The sequence below is a fragment of the Phocoena phocoena genome, chromosome 10 (assembly GCF_963924675.1).
Source record: "Phocoena phocoena chromosome 10, mPhoPho1.1, whole genome shotgun sequence".
Classification (NCBI taxonomy): domain Eukaryota; kingdom Metazoa; phylum Chordata; class Mammalia; order Artiodactyla; family Phocoenidae; genus Phocoena; species Phocoena phocoena.
Window position 1 is genome coordinate 80088586 of NC_089228.1, and position 21740 is coordinate 80110325.

The window sequence follows — 21740 nt, forward strand, 5'->3', positions numbered from 1 at the left end:
CTGATCTAGGCCTCTGATCTAAGGTTTTGTCTCCTGGCACCATGCTTGGCACATAACAGGTGCTCAATTAATATTTGAGATGTAAGTCAACACATGTTTAAAGCAGTATTAATAAGCCATACTTTTAGTTCTGAAATGCAAAAAATTAGAAGCCTCCAAATAACCATTTGGGTAGTAAGAGGACAAAAGTTAAATATATTTATATTTTCTTATACTTGTGTCAAACATAACTGGAAGGTTATACAAATGATAATGATGTTTGCCTGTAGGGAGCAGAACCAAAGAAAACTGGGGGGACAGGGCTGAAAAGAACACTTCCAACTGTATAGCCTTTTATACTTTTTTGATATTTGAACCATGTGAATGTATTCCAAACGATTTAATTTAAAAATTCTAGCAGCAGGGCAATGAATTGTAAATCCTTTATTTTAGCAAATATCAATGGCATTCATTACTACCATGGATCTATTATTATTATAGCTCAGAGGAGAGTTACTATCTAGTGAATTCCATTGTTATTAGACGCTGAAAACAGGAAGAGACTGGAGGGGGTTGAAAATGGGATAAGGAGAGGAGAAAAGAAGCTCAGGGGACAACATGAAGTCCTACCCATCCTTGTTACCAGGAAATGAGTAGACAGAGCAGATCTAACTTAAATGCCAGCCCCTCCAAAAAGGTGTTCAGAAGAGGTCCCGTAACAATCACTCACTGGACAAAAAAGGTTGATGTTTCTAAAAGAGATCTCCTTGACATGAAAGACCAACTTAGGAACAATATACACAGCACCACGACAGAGCTGGATCACGGCAGCCTGGCTTCAATTAAGACACAACTGTGGACACAGCGATTTCTGGGGGACAGCGCTCACTCACAGCCGTGCTGCTGTCCTACGGCATGAAGATGTTGTACACGGTTCTCACATAGATGTCATCCGGGGGAGGCTTCCTCTTGCTGCCAGGTTCAAGGAATTTCTTAATTGTAGGGATATTACTTATTTTCACTGTGAACTCCTGCAAAGGGAAAACGCAAAAGTTCAAGGCTAAAAGCAAAGGTATTCATTTCTACGAAAATAGGGCGGTGCAAGATGGCCCATCAGTTTGGGGTTAGTAGATGCAAACTATTACACATAGAATGGATAAACAACAAGTTCCTACCGTACAGCACAGGGAACTATATTCAACATCCTGGGATAAACCACAATAGAAAGAATATAAAAAAGAATATAATAGATATGTGTATAACTGAGTCATTTTGCTGTACAGCAGAAATTAACACAACACTGTAAATCAACTATGCTTCAATAAAAAACTAAACAAAAAAAAAAACCCCAAAATGGTCCATCAGAATACATTCAATAAATATTTGCTATAGAGATCCAAATAGAACTGTCATCCAGCACCTGTTTAGGGTCTGATCTCTTGGTATGATCATTTATAATCTCTGCCAACAGTGGCTGGAATCTAGGCCAGGCTCTATACAAATCTCACAGTTCATACCAAGATGTGAACTCTTTTCAGAGACAGAAAAATAAAAAAGGTACTTAGGATAGGAGTATACTTGCTTAAATGAAAAAAGGAAGGACGAAAAAGACATAGGAAGTACCTCAAATGTATTGATCTCAGAAAAAATGCATTTAAATAAAAGTCACTTAAATAAAATTGTTTTAAAAATTCATCAGATAGTACAAGTTACATTTTAAGATTCAGCTGCCTTGACAGTTTTACTCCTATTAACAAATGAATCCTCTTTCTGGCTATGTGTGAAAGATGGCCAGTTGCATTTTTTTGTAGCCTAGGGCTCAGTTATCAGATACCAGATATTCACGTTAACTGTAATGGAGGAAAAAAAATCTTATTTTTCACTCATAGAGTCAAATCTTACCAATTTTCAGTAATTAAGAAGAAAAATCCATTTGATCTGGTGAAAATTCTGAACTATACAAAGAACTGTATATCCATCATATATAAGTATTCTAACAAAATCTTTCAAAATAAAGAGGTCATTTATTTAAAAAGCTACTATTTATTAAATGTCTACTATGTACAAAGCACAGCCTTAATTAAGCAGGCATACAAACATTCATACATATATCACTAATATTAACAAAAACTCTAATAATTATGTCAATTAATTCTACGTAAGTATGACAATCTTCTTATTACTTATTTGAACTATTTGTATTATGGTATTTGTATTATTTGTGTTATTACCAAAAATTAGAAGCTTTTTCCAAAGGATTTATCATTTCAAGATTTACCTGGGGCTTACACAGGTCATGTATAATAAACATTTTGTGACTTTTGACTTTTTTTTCCCCCTTTAATCAATGCAAGAGTGACCCTTTAATTTAATCAGATCTGGTGTTAGATTTTGAAGTCCTTTAATATTGATACTTGACCTGTTCGGGTATTAAATTTGTTTACACAGAAGTACCTGGGATTTAAAAACAAATTGTTAGCATCATGGATGGAAAATATCCACAGGTCCTTGGGCCATTTCAGGGATCTATTGGTATTAAAGTCAAACTTTAAAATGCCCGTTTCGGGCTTCCCTGGTGGCACAGTGGTTGAGAGTCCGCTTGCCGATGCAGGGGACACAGGTTCGTGCCCCGGTCCGGGAGGATCCCACATGCCGCGGAGTGGCTGGGTCCGTGAGCCATGGCCGCTGAGCCTGTGCGTCCGGAGCCTGTGCTCCGCGACGGGAGAGGCCACAGCAGTGAGAGGCCTGTGTACCGGAAAAAAAAAAAAAAAAAGAAGCCTATCTCTGTGCCTGCAGGAAGAAAGGAACAGAGAGCTAAACTACATAATGGCTATTTGCCTTGTTGAAGATTTCTGTTCTCATTTTCTGGGTCTATGTATTTAACCGGTGGTTGCTGTCCTCATTAGTATGTCCAAATGATGTTCACTAGACTTGGGAAAAAAATTTTTTTTAAAGTATATGTGTTACTACTCTTTGGAGATTTAGCGTGTGTCTCTCTTGGCTTTTGATAACTTGGTCAAAGATGTGTCCGTCTGGTCTTTATAGGGGATTGGCAACCTTTCTCTATAAAGGACCAGTTAGTAAATATTCTAGGCTTTGCAGGCCATATGGTCTGTATCAGAACAACTCACCTCTGCTGTGGTAGCACAAAAGCAGCCTTAGACAATGCATGAGTGAATGGGCCTGGCTTTGTGCCAACGAAATGTATTTACGGACAACGGACACTGAAATTCGAACTTCACATAATTTCATGTGTCAGGAAGTATCACTATTCTTTTGATAGTTTTTCAACCATTTAAAAATGTAAAAACCACTCTTAGCTCAAGAGTGATACAAAAACACGTGGCAGGCCTGATTTGGCCCAAGGGACCAACCCACCAGCACAGAAGAAAGCCCATTGCATTTGGAGGTAAAAGGCTAAGATTCTAGACAAAGTTGAGATACCCATTAACGAGGCCATCAGGCTGCTGACGTCTTTACCCTGGGTCTCTATTTCTTCATATGTATTCAATATATTGAAGACATTGGATGAAACTTGCTTTTTAAAGCCCTTTTCTGCTTCTAAATTCTATGATCGATCCTGTAAGAATAACACCGAAACATAAACTGAGTTACGCACAAATGTCTGTCCTTGGAATTTGAGGAAGAAGAATGGTAAGAATTTTCTGGGGTGATGTTTAGGGTGCCTCTTATTAGCTCTCAGAATTCAGACTCCAAAATTTCCAATTTGAGACCATGTTATTTCTGAGAAAGGGAGCCACACCCTGATGACGAGGCTGTTTTTGACGGCGACTCTCGGGTCCTCCCGTCAGCACATACAGCACAAGCAGATGAGTAGCCCCTGGTCCCTACAGCTACGTCTACAGCAGGTCCCTACTGGCAAACTGTGTATGGAGTTTGTTGCAAGAGTGTAGTCATGCAACAATATCGAGGGACAACTTCTTTCACACGTAAACGATCTTTCAGCTCTAAGGGTCTGGGAACCAGGAAACCAATTTCAAGCCTGCACCTTCATTTCATTTTACTAACTAGAACCTAAAAGAATTACACACACACACACACATACACAGCCTACCAAACAACAGATATCGAAGGAAGGCCTAAGAGTTCTGGGTCAATCTTCTCAAACGTTGTTTTATGTACCTGGAGGTGAGGAAAGGCAGACAGGATATTAGGAATTTTCTCTTCTAGAGCCAAAATGGTCTGGAGTAGAATTATGTCTGCAAGGCTCAGCTGATTACCAACAAGAAACCTTTGTCCATGACCCCGTAAAACCTGCAGGGTATAAACATTTTACATTGGTTATAATACTTGAGATGGAGAAAATGATGAAGCTGTGGAATCAGTGCAGTATCTGAGAAGGGCTGAAACTACAACCTTGTCCTTTTATCCTTTTACGAATAACATCAACTAAGAAGAAGTTCCCTATATGAGAGGGAGAGAGCAAAAAAGGTGTAGAAATGAAAGCATCCTTAAGTATCTGCTTTACATCAGAACGAGACCCTAAAAAAAGGGAAGGAACTATTAATTCTAGATTTAGCATCCAGGGCTTTAAAAGGATACCTCTATTCCATAAATGTATCTAAAGAAAAGAATTAGCCCTGATGCATTCAGGGGAAGTGATGTAAGACGTAAGCCACTGGTCCTGTCCAAGGAGTCTGATCTCATTTGCCAGTTCTGTGTTTCTGTGTGTCAGGACTCACAGTCATAAACTAGACATGACAGTAAAAAAGCAGGCTTCCTTTCACATCTTCTAAGACAGGGAACATTAAAAGAATGAGAGTTCATCCTGACTCCCATTTTGAGAGTAACACAGGTGCAGAGATTCATAGGAATAGACGGTGATCGGGAAGGGGCAAGGAACAGTGGTAGAACAGGGAAGATGCCCTTTGAGGATGCCCATGAGTGTCAGTATGTGTTTACGTGTGCGTGACAAGGACCCTAATATGACTCCAAATCAAACAGAGTTACTGGAGCCAGACAGGGAGAGGACGAAGAGTCCAGAGTTGCAGTCCTGGCTCCTGACTAAGGCATGTCACCCAGTCTCTCTGTGATTCTATTTCATTACGGGTAAAAAGAAGGTGACAATTATTTAGCTCATATGTTCGGTGGAGCCCTGACACAATCTGGGCCACAGGGACAGAGGAACTGGCAGTGACCCTTCTCCAAGGCACCTGTTCCTCCCTCGTCCCAGCACATTTCTGCATCATCGTATTTTACATTCACAAACTGCCTATGGGCAAGATGCCACGAAACCAGGCTTCCCTGGTGGCACAGTGGTTGAGAGTCGGCCTGCCGATGCAGGGGACACAGGTTCGTGCCCCGGTCTGGGAAGATCCCATATGCCGCGGAGCGGCTGGGCCCGTGAGCCATGGCCGCTGAGCCTGCGCGTCTGGAGCCTGTTGCTATGCAACGGGAGAGGCCACAACAGTGAGAGATCCGTGAACCGCAAAAAAAAAAAGAAAAAAACTAAACAAAAAAAGAGGCTACGAAACCAAGGACAGAAACACTCAGAAAATATCTCTCCTCCTTCTTACATCTAATTCCACATCAATGGCCAGAGGAAGTCTGCCAATTCCAGATTTTCACATTCTCTTGGTTTTTAACTAAAGCATTTAAAATAGTCCATCTGAGTTGAGGAAAAGAGAGGAGGAGTTTGAAGCTCAGAAAAACAGATATGGTAATGAGACAAGAAATAACAAAAGAGAAAACAAAAAGGGCACAGGGAAGAGAAATAAAACAGCAATGGTTCTTCTCTTTATACCAAACTATCAGGTAGGATGATGAAAGAATGAATGAAGTAGGTGGCTTCTTCTCTTCTGTATCGTGCACAAGGTGGCACCTGGCGAATGTAAGCAATGACAGTGCACACATGGGTGAGCCCATCTTTTTCCCAGAAAACACGGAAGACTCTGGAAGAGTCTGGGAGGCTCCAAGACATCCTGGCTTTGTGCCGATGGCACCTGTGAGCCCTCGGGAGTCCAGGAGGTTGGTCTAGCAGGGCTCAGCTTTACTCCACCTGAGCAGAAAGGGGCGTTTGTGGTCTGGTGATGCCGTGTTCACAGGCTTCACTGCCACCTACCTTTTCGAACACAGGAAAGTATCTGATTATAGCCTTCTGGGCCATGTTCACCACTTCCTTTTGCTGATCGTCTGGTTTGAGGAAAGGATGCATGATGATCAGTTCCAGAAGATCCAGGGTCCCCTCCACATACATGTCAATCCTTCAAAACACAAAAGAGCGTTTTCTCAGTCACCCCTCTCTTTGAACTCACTGGCTTCCACAACTAAGTATCTGGAGTGTTTTTCTCTTAAGGCTCTGGCAACTTAAGCACCAAGAAGCATTCATCTCCACCTGTCCCTTTAGAGCAAAGATGCAAATTCAATTCTAGCTGCGATTCAGAAAAATCTTTCAGAAAAACCTGTCACGCATCTCGAAGCACAAGAGCCACGAATGTCCTCTCTCCTGGCCCCTACTCCACCACCCTCACTCCAGCACCCGGGCTTGGTGCGGGTGGAGCTTCACATTTGTAAAAATAGTGGGTATTATTTATAGGATGCTTGGTGTGTACCAGGCACGGTGCTAAACACTCTCTATCCGATATTTCATTGAATCCTATGGCATTATGAGGAATGTGCTGTTATTATCCCCATCATACTGGAAACTCATCAGGACACTGGAGCGTAACGCTTTGCCCTGGGTCATGATCCAGGAGGTACAAGGACCAGGCTCTGAGTTCAAATTATAATCCAGTGCACAGTATCCCGGGCCTTGAATGTCACAGCAGCTTTCTATTCCTAATACTCAGGGATAATACATTTGCAAGAAAGGTAAAAAAAAAAAAAACTATCAAAGCATTTAAACATGTTGAAACCTGCACCACACCCCAGACACAGGCTCTAATATCTGAATTCAATTCCTTTCTCTCATTTTACTCAGACTCTCTGTACTGATTTTCCAACTGGTCTTGACCTTTCTGGGGCTTTGTTCCCTGTTCCCACTAACGATACAGGACATGAAGTGGACGGGTGTGCTGTAGAGGACGACTAATCACTTAAGGATCGGTAAGTGGACAAGTGAGAACACGCCAGAGGGGCCACAGTACAGGGTTCTCTCCTTGAGATCTTTGCCGAAGAGATGGTGCTTGTCTGCTATATAGTGGAGGATGCTCCGGGTCTGCACTAGCTTCATCCCATCAATTTCAACCATTGGCACTTGTTGGAACAGCAGGTGGTTACCTGGGAATGGAAGCCCAGAGTTAGAAGTGATCTCTTCCCTGCACCCCCACCAAAACATGCTGAATGAAAAGGGACAGTGGGATCACAGCCTTAGGAAACAGTGTAAAGCTCCCCCAACTTCATTCAGGGGTGCAGATTTAGCCATAAAACAAGCCTGAAAACTAGCATTGATCCAAATCTTCCCTTCTGACTTTCACTCCAGCTCCAGTGTCACCTAGCTCCAGTGACAAAGGGTAGGGGAGATGTAGTGAAAACGTCTTTTTAGAGGTGCGCTGGCCAATACAGTAGCCAGTAAGCAGCGTGTGTATAGTTAAACCTAAATTTAAGTTAATCAATTTTTTGTGTGTGTGGCTGCGATGCACAGCTTACAGGATCTTAGTTCCCTGACCAGGGATTGAACCTGGGCCCACAACGGTGAAAGCCCAGAATCCTAACCACTAGGCCACCAGGGAACTCTAAATTAATCAAACTTTTGAACTCACTTTGTTAGTTGCCCTGGACACGTTACAAGTGCTCAAAAGCCACATGTGGCTGGTGGCTCCTGCGCTGGCCATTGTAGAACAGAACATTCCCATCGCTCTAGAATGTTCTATGACTGCACTGCTTTGACAATCTGATCATGAAACCTAAGTCACCAGCTGATACTCACGTACAGGCGTCCACTACCACAGTCCACCTACCACCGAGTACGCTGTCACTGGTCAAAAAGTAACCCACTGCTTTCTTCAAGAAGCCTGTCTCAAACACTTTCCCCACACCAAATGTCGGGGAGAGTTGCAAGTATAGCATACGGCCCAGCCCTGGGGGGGCTCAAGGCTTGGGGGCGCATGCGGGTCGAGGGGAGATGTGCACTCAGCACAGGCCTAGTGACGCCAGGCAGTGTCACTCATGATGGGGGCATCACAGCCCTGCAGAGCTGGTCCCTCTCCGAGGAGCCTTGAGTTGGGCCTCAGGATCCTGCTGATGGCCGGGAGGGAGGATGCTTACAGGGGCCTGGGTGTGGAGGGGGAGGTGCGACCAGGAGTTAAAAGGGGGCCCTTCACTGATGTCACACCTGTTTGTACTTATTTCAGAAAGCAGCCCAGTGTAAATGGTGACTTTTACCTGCGTACTTCAAGCAGGTGCAGATGCCTCAGGTAATTCAGAGGAGGTGGAAAATGAGGAGGGAGGGGATGAGGGAGAGGAAGAAAGGGGGGAAAGGTAGAGGAGGGAGGGGGAGGAGAGAGAGATGGAGAAGGGCTGCCCACTGGGACAGAGGGAGGAACTGGCTCCTTCCCTTTCGCCGGCTTTTATAGAACTACTGAATACGGAGAGACTTCCTGGCAATTTCACCTCCTGTTTCCTCTTGCTTGTCTGGTTTTAGGATACTGGTCTGGATTCTTAGTGTCAGCAGTATCTTTGCCCTTCCACGTAAATATGGGTTCTTAGAAAGGAAAATCAGCATTACCGACAGTAATACATTTTGATACTCACCATCCTGCAACTTCTGCAACTGTTCTTTTGTTTCTAAAAAGTCTTCATCAAACTAAATTCAAAAAGACACCCCCCCCAAAAAAAGAAGCGAAATGTCATTCCAGGTTCAGGACTGAAAATACCAAGTTAAACTGCCTCAGAAGCAGAGAGAAAGAGCAGATTCAGTACCCACATCTTGTTTCTAAATATCACTGGACTCCCAGAAGCAAAGGTTGACTCTGTTATGTCAGAAAGTGAGGACGTACTCAAAGACTAACGGATATGTCAAAAGCAAAGGCATGCAGGACCCTACCCGAGGGATTCTCTAGCCACATCTGGGACAATTTAAATATCGAAAAGAGTGATATCAGTTATGGATTAGAACACAACAAAAAAATCCCTGTGTCCATAAATGATGATTCTAAAAAACAAAGGGAGAAGAAAAGCTCTCTTTTACAGAATTAGCACTAATTAACGTAGAATTATTCCTAATTAATGATAAAATTAGAAAATCACCAATTTTCACCCTATAATGTAATAACTGACTCTGATAAGGATAATGGATGCTGAAATCATTGGGTCATGGGGCACAGAATATTCACACAATCTCAAAGTGTCACCCCACAAGTTCCTTACTATGACAAAGAAAAAACATCTCTGCAGATCTGGAGATCCCACCATCCAACTAACCAAGTGGTCAAACTCAGCTCCCCACTGGGGGACATCCTGAGACATCACGTGCTCCCTGCTGTGACACAGTGAGGACACTGCACCACTGCAGAAAGAGCTCGCCAACCGATTTCACTTGGATCAAACTGCAAGGTGAAAATGGGGCATATCCAGGATGTGGGACACTCTGTAACATAAATGGCCTGTTTTGTTTCTAAGCTCCTCCAGGATGTGCAAGGTTTGGAAACTGGTCCGGGGAACTTTCTGCCTCTGCTGTTCCCACTCTGTGGTCCTCACCACTTGTCTGGCTCCCGTTTCCTAGCCATCTATCCTCTTCCCGACCAAAAGCATGAATTCTGCTCTCAAGGGCAAACCTTTATGTAAAAGGGAATCGACTTTAGCCAGGTAGCCCTCTTCTGATAATTCTTTATGTCATTTGGCCTCCAAGTCATATAACTGATTCCTTACGTCTGTTGCCAGAAATTCATGCAAGAGAGTCAATTCCTCCTTCACACGTTCCTTTTCTGTTAAGTGAAGGGTAGGGAAGAAATGAACAAAATGCAGGCTCTGTTCTATTGACAGATGAAAAGAGACTAGAGAAATAACCACCAAATATCTGAATCTTGATTAGATCCCGGGTGGGGGGAGGGGCAGTTATAACTGCTAAATAGTTAAATAACAGTTACATAGACTTCTGGGGGGCGAGAGGGAACTTCTGAATATGAATTGTATATTAGATGTTGTAAAGTTAGTGTTAACTTTCTTAGTTGTGACAATGATATTGCAGTTATTAGGACAATTCTTTCTTTCTTTCTTAACAGGGAGATACATGCTGATGTCTGTAACTTACTTTCAAGTGATTAAGAATAAATAAAGCAGAGAGAGAAGAGGGAAAGCAGCAAACATGGCAAAATGTTAACAACTAGTCAATTTAGTTAGAAGGTGTCCATTGTACTATTACAACTTTTCTGTAGGTTTTCAAGTTTTCAAACTAAAAGGCTGGGTGGGGCGGGGAAAAACACTGAAAAGTTTCTTTTCTTGTGATAGATAAAACTCGTGCTAATGTACTGATGCCCTTCACATGCCCACTGAGTCCCCAGATGGTTCCCCACTAGCATCTCTCCCTGCGCTGCCCCATCATCCCAGGAGGGACAGAGCTGACAGCATAGACATGGCCATTCTCTCTTCCGCCTCAACGGGCATCAGGATGTGTAGGCATGGCTTCTCCTACTCCCAGGGTCCTCCCGTGTGAGAAGGGGGCCTCAGTGCCCCTAGAGGCACTCCATCTGTGGCCCAGGAAGCAGTAACTTCAGGGCAAGAATGTTCTGGGCATTTGTCCAAATGCCCACCTGGTCAGGTGTGATGTTGGTGGTGTCCCCTCTGCACCACGGCTCTCACACTTTCATGACCACAATCATTTATAAAGCACATGGGGAAGTGTGTGTGTGTGTGTGTGTGTGTGTGTGTGTGTGTGTGTGTGTCTAGGCTCATCCCTCAGAGATTCACATCCAGTAGTTGGGAGAGACCAGAAATGTACATTTAAAAAAAACGAGTGCTTCCAAGCAATATGGATGGACCTAGAGATTAACACACTAAGCAAAGTAAGTCAGACAGAGAAAGACAAATATCATATGATATCACTTATATGTGGAATCTAAAAAAAAATGACACAAATGAACTTATTTACAAAACAGAAATGGACTCATACACATAGAAAACAAACTTATGGCTACCAGGGGGGAAAGGGGGTGGGGGAGGGATAAATTAGGAGTTTGGGATTAACAGATACACACTACTATATATAAAATAGATAAACAAAAGGACCTACTGTACAGCACAGGGAACTATAATGGAAAATAATGTGCAAGATATATTTAACTGGATCACTTTGCTGTACACCCGAAATCAACTATACTTCAATTTAAAAAAACTTTTTTTTAAATTCCTTCCAAATTGTTCCGATTCTGGTTTTTGACTTCTGGGAACATGTAGCAAAATGCATGCTCTCTCTCACTAGAGAAGCTCTCTTCAGTCAAACTTTATAAAACTTGGTCTGTAAGAAGAATCTAGCACCGGAACAGGAGATTAGAGGGTAGGAGAGGGAGGAAGGGAAAAAGTCCCCAGGCAGAGCTTGGAGGAGCTGGCGACTGTCTGGCTGCTGCTCCGGGCTGTAAGGACAGACAGCGTGCGACTTCCATCCACACCATCAGCCGTCTCTGTGCCCTGATGGGGTGCCGTTCCCGCTGGGATCCTTGGAGAAGTGCCCGCGTCCACACCACGCGCTCCCTCTTCGCACGCCCCCTTCTTCTAAGTGAACTGCCTAGAAGTCCTGAATGAGGAGCTTGTGGCCTTCACATCTTCTCTTTTACACTGTTCATTCCCCTCTCCACAAGGAGGATCTGACCAGGTTTGGGGTGGGGGTGGTCTTTGGGCACATGAAGCTCCAAGCAGCCGAGAAGCAGCACCCAGCACAGAGCGAGGTCTGAGGACTCGAACCAAGCATGAGATGGAAGACGCCGACTCCCTGAATTAGGCCAGGCTGTCACTCAGCAGGTGCGAGGTACCTAGTTACTGGGATGCGTATGCTTTACACATCAGCCTCTAACCGACATCGTGACCCTGGGAATCATGAACTCACCCAGCGGCTGCCAGCCTGGCCCTCCTGTTTCAGCTCTGTATGAGCACAAATGTAGCTGAAAATGTCACTGGGCACAGAAAGGAGAGGGACCCCTGGTACCACCTTTTGGGAATTGTTCCTGCAAACCACGTGGTCAGCCCTCGTGAAGGAGGCCAGTCTAGCTCCCTCCACCCTGGTCAGAGGAGTGGGCTTGAGACCCACGCTGGGCTAATTACTGTACCCCAACTGCCTGCCTGGTTGAGGGTAGGTAGATCACATGACCCATGTTCCTTTTCGTTTTTCTTACTTAGGGTTGGGTTTCTATGGCTGTAGCCAAGAATGCTGACTCACAGCAGAGTAGGAGGGGCAGAATGAAGCTGGGGAAGAGGAGCTTTGACAAGGGATTCTAGTACATACACATATAAGACACCCTCTTCAAAACCTATTAAATAATTGCAAACTCAGAAGCATACAGGGGTGAGACAGGTGACAGGTGATCAAAGGATCAAGAATCGTTCCGCTTTCCTCTTAACACAATTAGAAAATATGTCCTGAGACAATAGGGAATGATGGGGACTGTGCAGGCTAGAAAGGTCCATCTCTAGGGACCGTCCCTACTCATGGAAATGAGGCCCCAGGATCATCAGATCTTCCAACTTTTCAAGAGAAGTCAGAAACCAGAACTTGTATATAAAAATGATATCGACTAATTTAGAAAACTGTAAAAACACTGTGTGGTGAGTTATAACGATAGGTAAGGAAACCAAAACCAAACCAAACCAAACCAATCATAAGAAACAAAACCCCAAACCCATCAACCCTCATTTGTCACCTCTGGAGGTTGCTAGGGTAACGACTCATTATTCTGAAAATTGATAAAAGTGGCAGAATCAAGCATCTATCCTGCTTTTCTTATCTGAACTGTACTTCGAGGTAATTAAGCAATCAGTGAACAATTACTCTTTATAAGAGTACCACAGTTAGTAAATTTAGGTGAAATGATAGAAATAGAAAAATCACCATTTTGTAACCTCTAACAATGGTGATGATCAAGGCTGCAAACGACACGTGAAAGGGTGATGGAGGAAACTTCATAGTGTGTGGAACAGGCTAAGGTCACAGGAACACACTGATCAAACTCAGCAATGCTGAAAACGAGATAGGCAGACGTCATGCACCCCGGATGTCGCACAAGAGAAATATGATCGCAGTATCACCTCTGCTGCAATCTGGCAGGAAAAAAAAAAATAGAGATAGAAAGAAAAAAAGGAGCCTGGAGTTGATCAGACTTCTGGATCCAACTAGTAGTTTACAGGAAATATAGAGAATAGAACATGTTAAAATGAGAGTTAAGCCGCCAAATCCAGAATGAGGGGCATTCTAAACGCAGTTTCTTCCACAAATGGCACCAGAAACAAATGCAGACACTTGGCACCCAGATCTTGGCTGCTAATACCATTTTCTGATAAAAGGGACCAGGGCTGTTTGGAGAAGTACTAGGGCTAGGGCAAGGAAAATACAAGATTAGCCTGGAGCATCTTGGAGTGTCAGAAAGTGAGAAAATGTTGAAGGAAAAAAAAAGTAAAAAGGGCTACATGGAAAGGACACAAGAGCCAACCTGAAAGAGCCTCAGTGGCCAAAGCTGGAGCTATTTGAGCAACAAAAGAAAGTATTATTGAATTTTAATCGAAAGGATAAAATAAATATACTTAAATTCATGCTGATATAAACAAATGATGGAATAAATAAATAAAAGGGGGGGGGGAACAAATCTTCCTTACATAAGAATTCTAAATGCAGATACCAGGAGGTAGAGCTTATTCCCATCCTTGGGAGTGTGGGCTGAATTTAATGATTCTCTTCCAAAGAACAGAGGGAAAATTAGTTGATGAATGAAGGAGCCAAGTGACCAGGCTTAACTGCACCAGTGACGACTCATGATGTCCTGTAACCTTTCATATGATGTAATAAGAAGGACACTTCACTCCGTGGTCTTCTTTTCTCAAACTCGGTCTAATCATGAGAAAAACATCAGACAAACCCAAAATGTGGAGGATTCTACAAAAAACCTGACCAATACTTTTCAAGACCGTCAAGGTGGTGAAATAAAGGAAAGACTAAGAAACTGTCACAGATGGAGGAAAGCGAAGGAAACATAATAACTAAGTACAACGTTGGATCCTGGAACAGTAAAAGGATATTAGTGGAAAAACCAATCAGATTTGAATAAAGTCTGTAGTTTGTTATGCACCAATGTTAATTTCTTGGTTTTTGACGTGGTTAGGTAAGATGTTTTCATTAAGGGAGGCAGAGACAGTTACATGGGAACACTGCACTATCTTTAGAACTTTTCTATTAATCTGAAATTATTTCAAAATGCAAAGTTTATTTTTTTAAATGCAGAGGAAATGTTACAGATTTTTTTAAATACTGAAAGAAACGTAATCAAATGCAATGTGTGGACCTGATTTAGATCCAGACTGAAACAAGGCCTGTTTGAGACAATCAGATTGTTAGCTGATAATAAGGAACTGTTGTTAATTTTGTTGGGTGCAATAATGCTATTGTGGTTATGTTTTAAAATGCTCATCTTTTAGAGAGCAAAACTGAAGTACTCACAGATGAAACGTAAAATATTCCCAACAAAGCAAGCAGAGGGGAGGAGATAGGTGAAACAAGATTAGCATAAAGCTGATGGTTGTTGAAGCTGAGTGACAGGTACATGGATCTCATGGCAATGTCCTATCTTTGCTCGTATTTGAAAATTTCCATAAACAAGAAGCTACAAGAACAGAACAAAAACAAGACCAAAACCATCGTGGGCCAAAACATACAGGAAGTAATGCAGACAAGATAGGAAGGCTGCCAGTCTGAAGCCACTGGAATAAATACGAAATTCACCTAGAGATTCTATATTCACAAAAGTTCTGGCTGTTAACTGGCAAATTGCAGGTTCATTCGTTTTCTCCTCATTAATAAATATTTACTGGTGGTAGATCAGAAGCCAATGATTAAAGCTGAAAGTTAAATACAATTTCATCAACTACACTCCATTTATAAAAAGAAAAAGTCTTGAGGGGAAGGACTCTTCTGACTCACTGAAGCAGGTCTGTAATATTAGTGGGAGAGGACAGGGCTCCGCCATTGACGTTTCCCTCAAGTCTCAACGTTGTAGGACAAATCTGTGCAGAAACAGCATATAGGTAGGGTACCTCGACTCCAGCAGCAGCTAAAACCCATCGCACGGATTCCATGCGGCCTCGTCCATTTGGATAGTGGAGTTTGGGCTTCGTAGCCATCATGGCCTTTCAGGTTTTCTGAAAAACAAACGCAGCAGCTCCTCGCAAAAGAACAGCCTCAATTTCGAGTCCTCAGCCCACAGCTCAGGCGCTAAAAGAATATTCAGGATTTTGGCACAGAAAACTGTTCGGGGGGTTTTGTGGTGGTTGGAAGGGAAGGGATTTTGTTTTCGTTTTTTTAATTGCGTTTTCCCTCACTCAATAAAAACAGACCACCATTTTAAAACTTAAAACAAAACAAAACAAAACACTTGGTTTTCATACCGTTTCATATCGTTACGATTTATTACTCTGGATCTTGGGAAGCTGGGGCCATTTGCTGTAAAGACATCTATCTGTACTAGCAGCACGGGACTTCACAGAATCAGAACATCATATACTTTGACCTTGAAAATCTGAGATTTCCCAAATTCGGCCTTTACAGTCCAGACGCCAAGGGCCGCGGAGGAGACGTACACACCCGTGGAACCTCTGCAAAAATTCACTTTCACACGCATCAGATTTGAGCCTCACAGCAACAGGGAGGTGGGGAGGCCGAAGATTACTACTGTCCGCAAGACTTGCGTCGGTGGGCAGGCCCGCGGTGGCGGCCCCGGATCCTGCACGCCCCCGCCCCGCCCGGACACGGGCCCCCAGCCCCGGGTGCGCCCAGGCCACCGATCGGCGGCCGAGATAGGCTCCCGGCGCTCCGCGTGGCCGCTCAGCCCGCGCGGCCCGCCCCGGGGACCATCCGACCCTGCCTTCCGCCCAGGGTTGCCGACTTCACAGAGCGGGTTAATCATGATACGCACACCCACCAAGCCAAACAAGACCCCCACCCCAGCCCAGGGGCCCCCGTCTGCCCAGATGGGGGCGGGGGCGCAAAGGACCGGGGCAGGAAGACAGGAATAGGATGAATGCGGGGTGGTTCCGGGATGGAGAGAGAGTGAGAAGCTCGGAGCCAGGAGAAACAAGACGAGGGGAAAGGGCAGGTGGGGGCGGCAGAAGGAAGACAGACCTGGGTCCGCTCGGAGTGACCAGAACCGCACGAAGCGCCCAGCAAGCGGTCTGCAGCCAGGTGACCCGTGGGCCGCCCGAGGCGCTCTCGGTGGGCGAGGCTCCGGAGGATTTCACCAATAGACACGGCACTATTTAGCATGCCCCTCCCACCTGCAAGGCATGCTGGATAATGTGAAAACAAGCCCAAATTAAGCCCGTTTTAGCACAAATTTTAGCAATTTTAGGGATTAAGTGATCATTTAAGTGTTAGTTAGGTTAAGACTTTAAAGTGACTTTTAGAGATCCGACTAGATAAACAAGTAGACCTATGCAAAAAGTTAAAAATCTCTTCAGGTTTATATACCGCATGCTCAACAGAGTTCTCTTGGATGTGAGGGCGATCTGGCTGCGACATCTGTCACCCCATTGATCGCCAGGGTTGATTCGGCTGATCTGGCTGGCTAGGCGGGTGTCCCCTTCCTCCCTCACCGCTCCATGTGCGTCCCTCCCGAAGCTGCGCGCTCGGTCGAAGAGGACGACCTTCCCCGCTAGAGGAGGACCGTTCTTCGGTCAAGGGTATACGAGTAGCTGCGCTCCCCTGCTAGAACCTCCAAACAAGCTCTCAAGGTCCATTTGTAGGAGAACGTAGGGTAGTCAAGCTTCCAAGACTCCAGACACATCCAAATGAGGCGCTGCACGTGGCAGTCTGCCTTTCTTTTGACAATGTTTTTAAAAAAGGAATTAATTCTTACAAGAGGTGTTTTTGAAAATAAGCAAAGTTTTATATATAGCTATGTAACACAACTCATTTTTGAAAAGTAAGCAAAGTTCCATATATAGCTATGTAACAACTCATTATTAAATGTGATTATATAATTTATATATAAAATATATATTCATTTACACATATTATATACACATATATTTTCTATATATTTATATATACATATGTTTTTTTCTCCTCTCCCTCCTTCTTTCTTCCTTGACCCAGTGAATCGTCTTGAGCTTCTCCTTCATTTTGTACACTTTCGACGAAACTGCTTTAAGCCACAGGTTAAACATAGCATCTTCTTGGATGGAAGGAAGTGGGGGCCTTGGGGTAGAGGTATCAATGGGGCTAAACAAGTAATTTGGCTGGTAGATAAGTTAGAACTTTAAAATATTTTAAAACCGTCAAGGTTAGTATAGAAAAATTCACATGAATTTTAAAGTTAAAAATATATGCCTCCAAAAGGCCTTCAGAACTATCTCTTGCTTCTAGAGGCAGCTTCTGCTATTTCTCAGGCTATAGATGTTGTTGATTATTGTTTTCACCCAGGAGGGGTTTTTGAGAGTACCTGGCTTGAGAAGCCTGTGCTGCTGATCAATTACAGCAACTAACAAGATCAGATTTTATTTTCCATAGATTTCTCTGGCAGAAACGTGAAGGATGAATTGGGACTGTGTGGGGTGGGGAAAGAGAGACCTGTTAAATGTCCGTGTGAATTGTAGTAGCATCAAATATTTGAAGAAGATGGGTAAGAAAAGGTGAAATATTAATGAGGTGGAAAGGAGAAAAAGGTCGAGAATGATGTCCCCCCTCCAAACACACACACACACACACACACACACACACACTTCCTTTTCCACCTTCCTTGTTTATTTTTCATAACATTTATTGTCATCTAACATACTATATTTTTAATTTATTTTGTTATCTGTCTGAAATTTTGATAGAATGTATGTTCCAAGAGGTTAGGGATTTTCATAATTTTTACAATATACTTTTGTATATCCTGCTCTTAGAATAATGCTTAGCACAGAGAAGGCGTTCAGAGAACACTTGTTGAAAGAAAGAAAGAAAGAATGAATGAATGGACGATACCTTGGTTCTAGCTCCACAAAGGTTTGGGGGAAATAATCATGAGTAGGTTTGTCTTTCATTCCTGAGAGCCGTACAACTGGAAATGTCCACTAGACAGTTGAAGAGGCCGGTGGGAGGTTGGGGTGAGCAGATGTAAGCTGTTATATTCAGAATGGATAAACAACAAGGTCCTATTGTGTAGCACAGAGAACTATATTCAATGTCCTGTGATAAACCATAAGGGAAAAGAATACTAAAAAAAGAATTATATGTATGTATAACTGAAGAACTTTGCTGTATAGCAGAAATTAACACATTGTGAATCAACTATATTTCCATAAAAAAAATAAAAATAAAATTAAAAAAGAGGCCAGTGACAACTCAGAAGAGAGGACTGAGATGGATTAACTTGGCAGCAAAAGGGTGAGTTTATCCAGAGAAAATATGTAAACTAAGAAGAAAAAACAAGAACAGCTGGGCACACCAAGAGTCAGGAAAGTCACTTTCAAATACGAAAAGCAACATGAGTTCAATTTCATTTTTCTAACTCTGACCTAACACAGAGATTACTCAAGTTGACGTAGGTAGGAAGCCATATATATTTCTTTTTTTTTTTTAAAGTGAAAGGAGGTTTATTCAGAGAAATACACACTCCACAGACAGTGTGGGCCATCTTGGAAGGTGAGAGAGGCAGAAGCCATATTTTCCAAACCTCCTGAAGGTGGTCATACTTTATCAATTTTTTCAACCCACCTTTCTACAAAGATTCGCTTTCATTGAACTAGGTAGGACGAGCATTATTATAAACGTTGTTGATCAGCCAAACCTCTATCTCCATTTTCTTATTTCTAATTGGTTGAACGATATCAAATTGTTGGTATTTTACTAATTTTTTTTTAACTTACAAAAATGGACACTTCATATGTCCAACCTAATAAATTAGGGGTCATATCATCCTAGTGATCTTGTTTACCCGAAAGAGAAACTAAGGCAGTGTCATAAGACTCTCATTAAACAAGCTTGTGGAGAAATTAAAAACTCCTGTTATAATAATTCTGCTATTCTACAACAGGTATGCTTAGGTCATTCTGCTCCTTGGAAGCCCCAGAAATCATTCTATTCTTGGAGACCCTTGGAGTTGCTCTCAGCCTGGGACAGTCTTACTCATGGTGTCTTTCTACCTACCTGATATATATCAATGTATTCAGAGGCCCTGGGAGCTCATCTCAGTCTTCGACCCTTCCCCCATCCAGGTCCGGGGATGTTCTGATGGGGAAGGGCACATCACCTACGGATTCGCCAATACAAGGTTAATTGGTAAATCATTTTCCCTCAAAATTCTTTTAAGGTTTCAAAGAATGTTTGGGAGAAGAATTTCCTGTGGAATTCTGTATGGAATTCATGAAGTTATGAGCTTCTTTTGAAGGTTTATATTGTACATGTGAGTGTACTATGAAAGCTAGAAAAATGCAAGGTAGGTATTAATCATGATGAAATCAGCAACAAGAAATTGTTTTGACCTGCTTTTTTTTTTTTAAATATTCCTACTCACCTAACTTGCTAAAAGCTAGATTTAAAAAGCCTCCACGTTGCAAGATAATGCTTCCTACTGCTAGTCTAAGTGTATGCTTCCAATTTCACAGCAGTATCACCATATTAAGCGTTAAGGAGAGGTTATAGAATATCAAAATTCCAGATTAGGAAATAGTAATGTTATTGTTTGATGGAAGAACATACAAACAAAAACAGAACACTCAAATCAATTTTTCTTAAACTGTAACTTTATTTGGAGCAGAATTTTCCTTAAGTTAACGTTTTTAAACACCTTAGGACAAACTATTCAAAAAAGGAACATTTTATTTCAGAAGGGGTTTGAGTAAGTGGTTTTCTGTCCTCCTACCTTCCCATCATATGAATATTTGCTTTATAATTAAATATATTCTTAGTTACTCCCTTGTAATCAAACCAGGAGACTAAATTGCTGTCAGCATCGAAATATCCACATCAGAAGACTGTTCAGGTCATTTTAAATTCACATTAGCACAATGACTATAAGAAACTGATAATACAGATTAACGTGATATTTGCCCCCAGTTTGTCTTCTATGGGTTTCCATGAGAAGGTCCTCACAATAAATTATATAAAATACAGTACTTTGGTTGGAAATTGTAAAAAATAATTCTAAAAATTAACCACATATATTAAACAAACAAGTTGCTACAGTATGCTTTAAATGATATAAAATAATTAGTATGTCAAACATTTTCTTATAAACATATTGCTTTGGATCATACATTGAGCTGAAACATACAGCCTGCATTCTTTTTCTCTCCTAAATGGCACAAAAATAATGGCTTGATGCCACCTCATGAAAAAACATGGTGCCTGTGAACTCCAACAGTACTGGTAATTTGTACTTAAAAACAGAACGATTCTTGCGTGACATGGGTTGCCTTGACTGTCTTCAATTTTTGATAACTCCAGATGATGACATAGCGTCAGTTTATTAGACGTATATAGTCCTTTAGGCAAGAGGTGTCTTAAAAATTGCTTAAAAATCAGTTTTCTTCCTATTCAAATCATACATGAGCTGGGTGAGGGCTTAGTAATTAATGGCAGCTTATCGTCAAATTAACAATCACACCAAGAGTAGCTTTTATGCCCATGCAACTTTCCCTGCAGTTCACACACATACCCTTTGGCATACCACTGTCACTGAAACTTTGGGCACTGTACCATTTCCTGACGTCCCAGAAAGCTTTCTGCCTGGAAATGAGGTACAGACGTGGATAGGTACAGTTAAACTCGTCATTCTTCTTGGTGTCTTGCAGTAGATTTTGTAACTCTATAGTAACTAAAAATATAGGCAACAGGTAGCATTTCATTTTCACTTAACAAAATAATGGTGACTATTTGCTTCTATAGTACAGCTTGTATGCTCAATTTATCCTTTACCCGTTTCAGGGCGGGCGGAAAAGAGAACTTTATAGGATTTTGCTAGTTCTTTAGAACTGACATTGTTTTTTCAGCCTTCTAGTTTGCTCAATGTGGCGTCAGCTACTTGACTTGCAAATGAATAAACATGTTTTGCTTCCCAAGGGAAGCTGTTTGCTGATAAACAAATGAAAGAGGAAGAAGAAAAGTGAAATATTTTCTGAATTTGGGCCCTACAAACGTAATAGAAAAACAATTTTATAATGTGTAATAACCAGGTAACTGGGTTTTTCAATTAAAAAAAAATGTAATGACCTTAACATAAGCTAGAGGGCCAAGAATATGGTATTCACAATCCATCTGGTTCTCTAGTGGGTATTTACAATTTAAAACCAGCTTTCCAGCAAGCTGGGTAAGCTTTCAGATTAACTTACTTTTTATACATAGTACAGAAAGGGGAAATAAATATTAACCTCATAGTAAAGGACTCATCTCTGAAAACACATTTTCTGTTGCTTGAGATAATGAGAATATAATACAGAAATGAATTCAGCTTCAAGTTGTGCTTACATATACATCTTTATTTCCTGAAGCTTTGCTGCCAGTTTGTTAACAGGAAAATATTACCTCTCAAATCCACATCCATCATGTGCTTTTCTCATGCCCCCAGCGATCATGGTGCTTGGTCAAGTATATTTTTGAGCCAGACTCTCCAAAGCACAAATTACTC

General features: G+C 42.1%; 1 protein-coding gene across 1 annotated transcript; it reads right to left on the reverse strand.

The window, feature by feature from the left end:
* Positions 1 to 408: 408 nt before the first annotated feature.
* Positions 409 to 16345, reverse strand: GSTA4 (glutathione S-transferase alpha 4). The gene is made up of 7 exons (XM_065886456.1): positions 16253 to 16345; positions 15169 to 15273; positions 8692 to 8743; positions 7086 to 7218; positions 6062 to 6203; positions 4123 to 4254; positions 409 to 1010 (listed from the first exon to the last, which is right to left on the reverse strand). The coding sequence occupies exons 2-7, from the start codon at positions 15256 to 15258 to the stop codon at positions 888 to 890; spliced, it is 672 nt and encodes a 223-aa protein (XP_065742528.1). The 5' UTR covers positions 15259 to 15273; positions 16253 to 16345; the 3' UTR covers positions 409 to 887.
* Positions 16346 to 21740: the final 5395 nt, after the last annotated feature.

What these genes read in the sequence shown, in the direction of transcription:
- GSTA4 (XM_065886456.1), bottom strand. Translation starts at nt 15,258, where the DNA reads ATGATGGCTACGAAGCCCAAACTCCACTATCCAAATGGACGAGGCCGC. An exon ending in GTTGCAGAAGTTGCAGGATG is followed by an intron (nt 7,219 to 8,691) that starts GTGAGTATCAAA and finishes TTCCATTCCCAG; the next exon opens with GTAACCACCTGCTGTTCCAA. An exon ending in CTGCCTTTCCTCACCTCCAG is followed by an intron (nt 1,011 to 4,122) that starts GTACATAAAACA and finishes TTCCCTTTGCAG; the next exon opens with GAGTTCACAGTGAAAATAAG.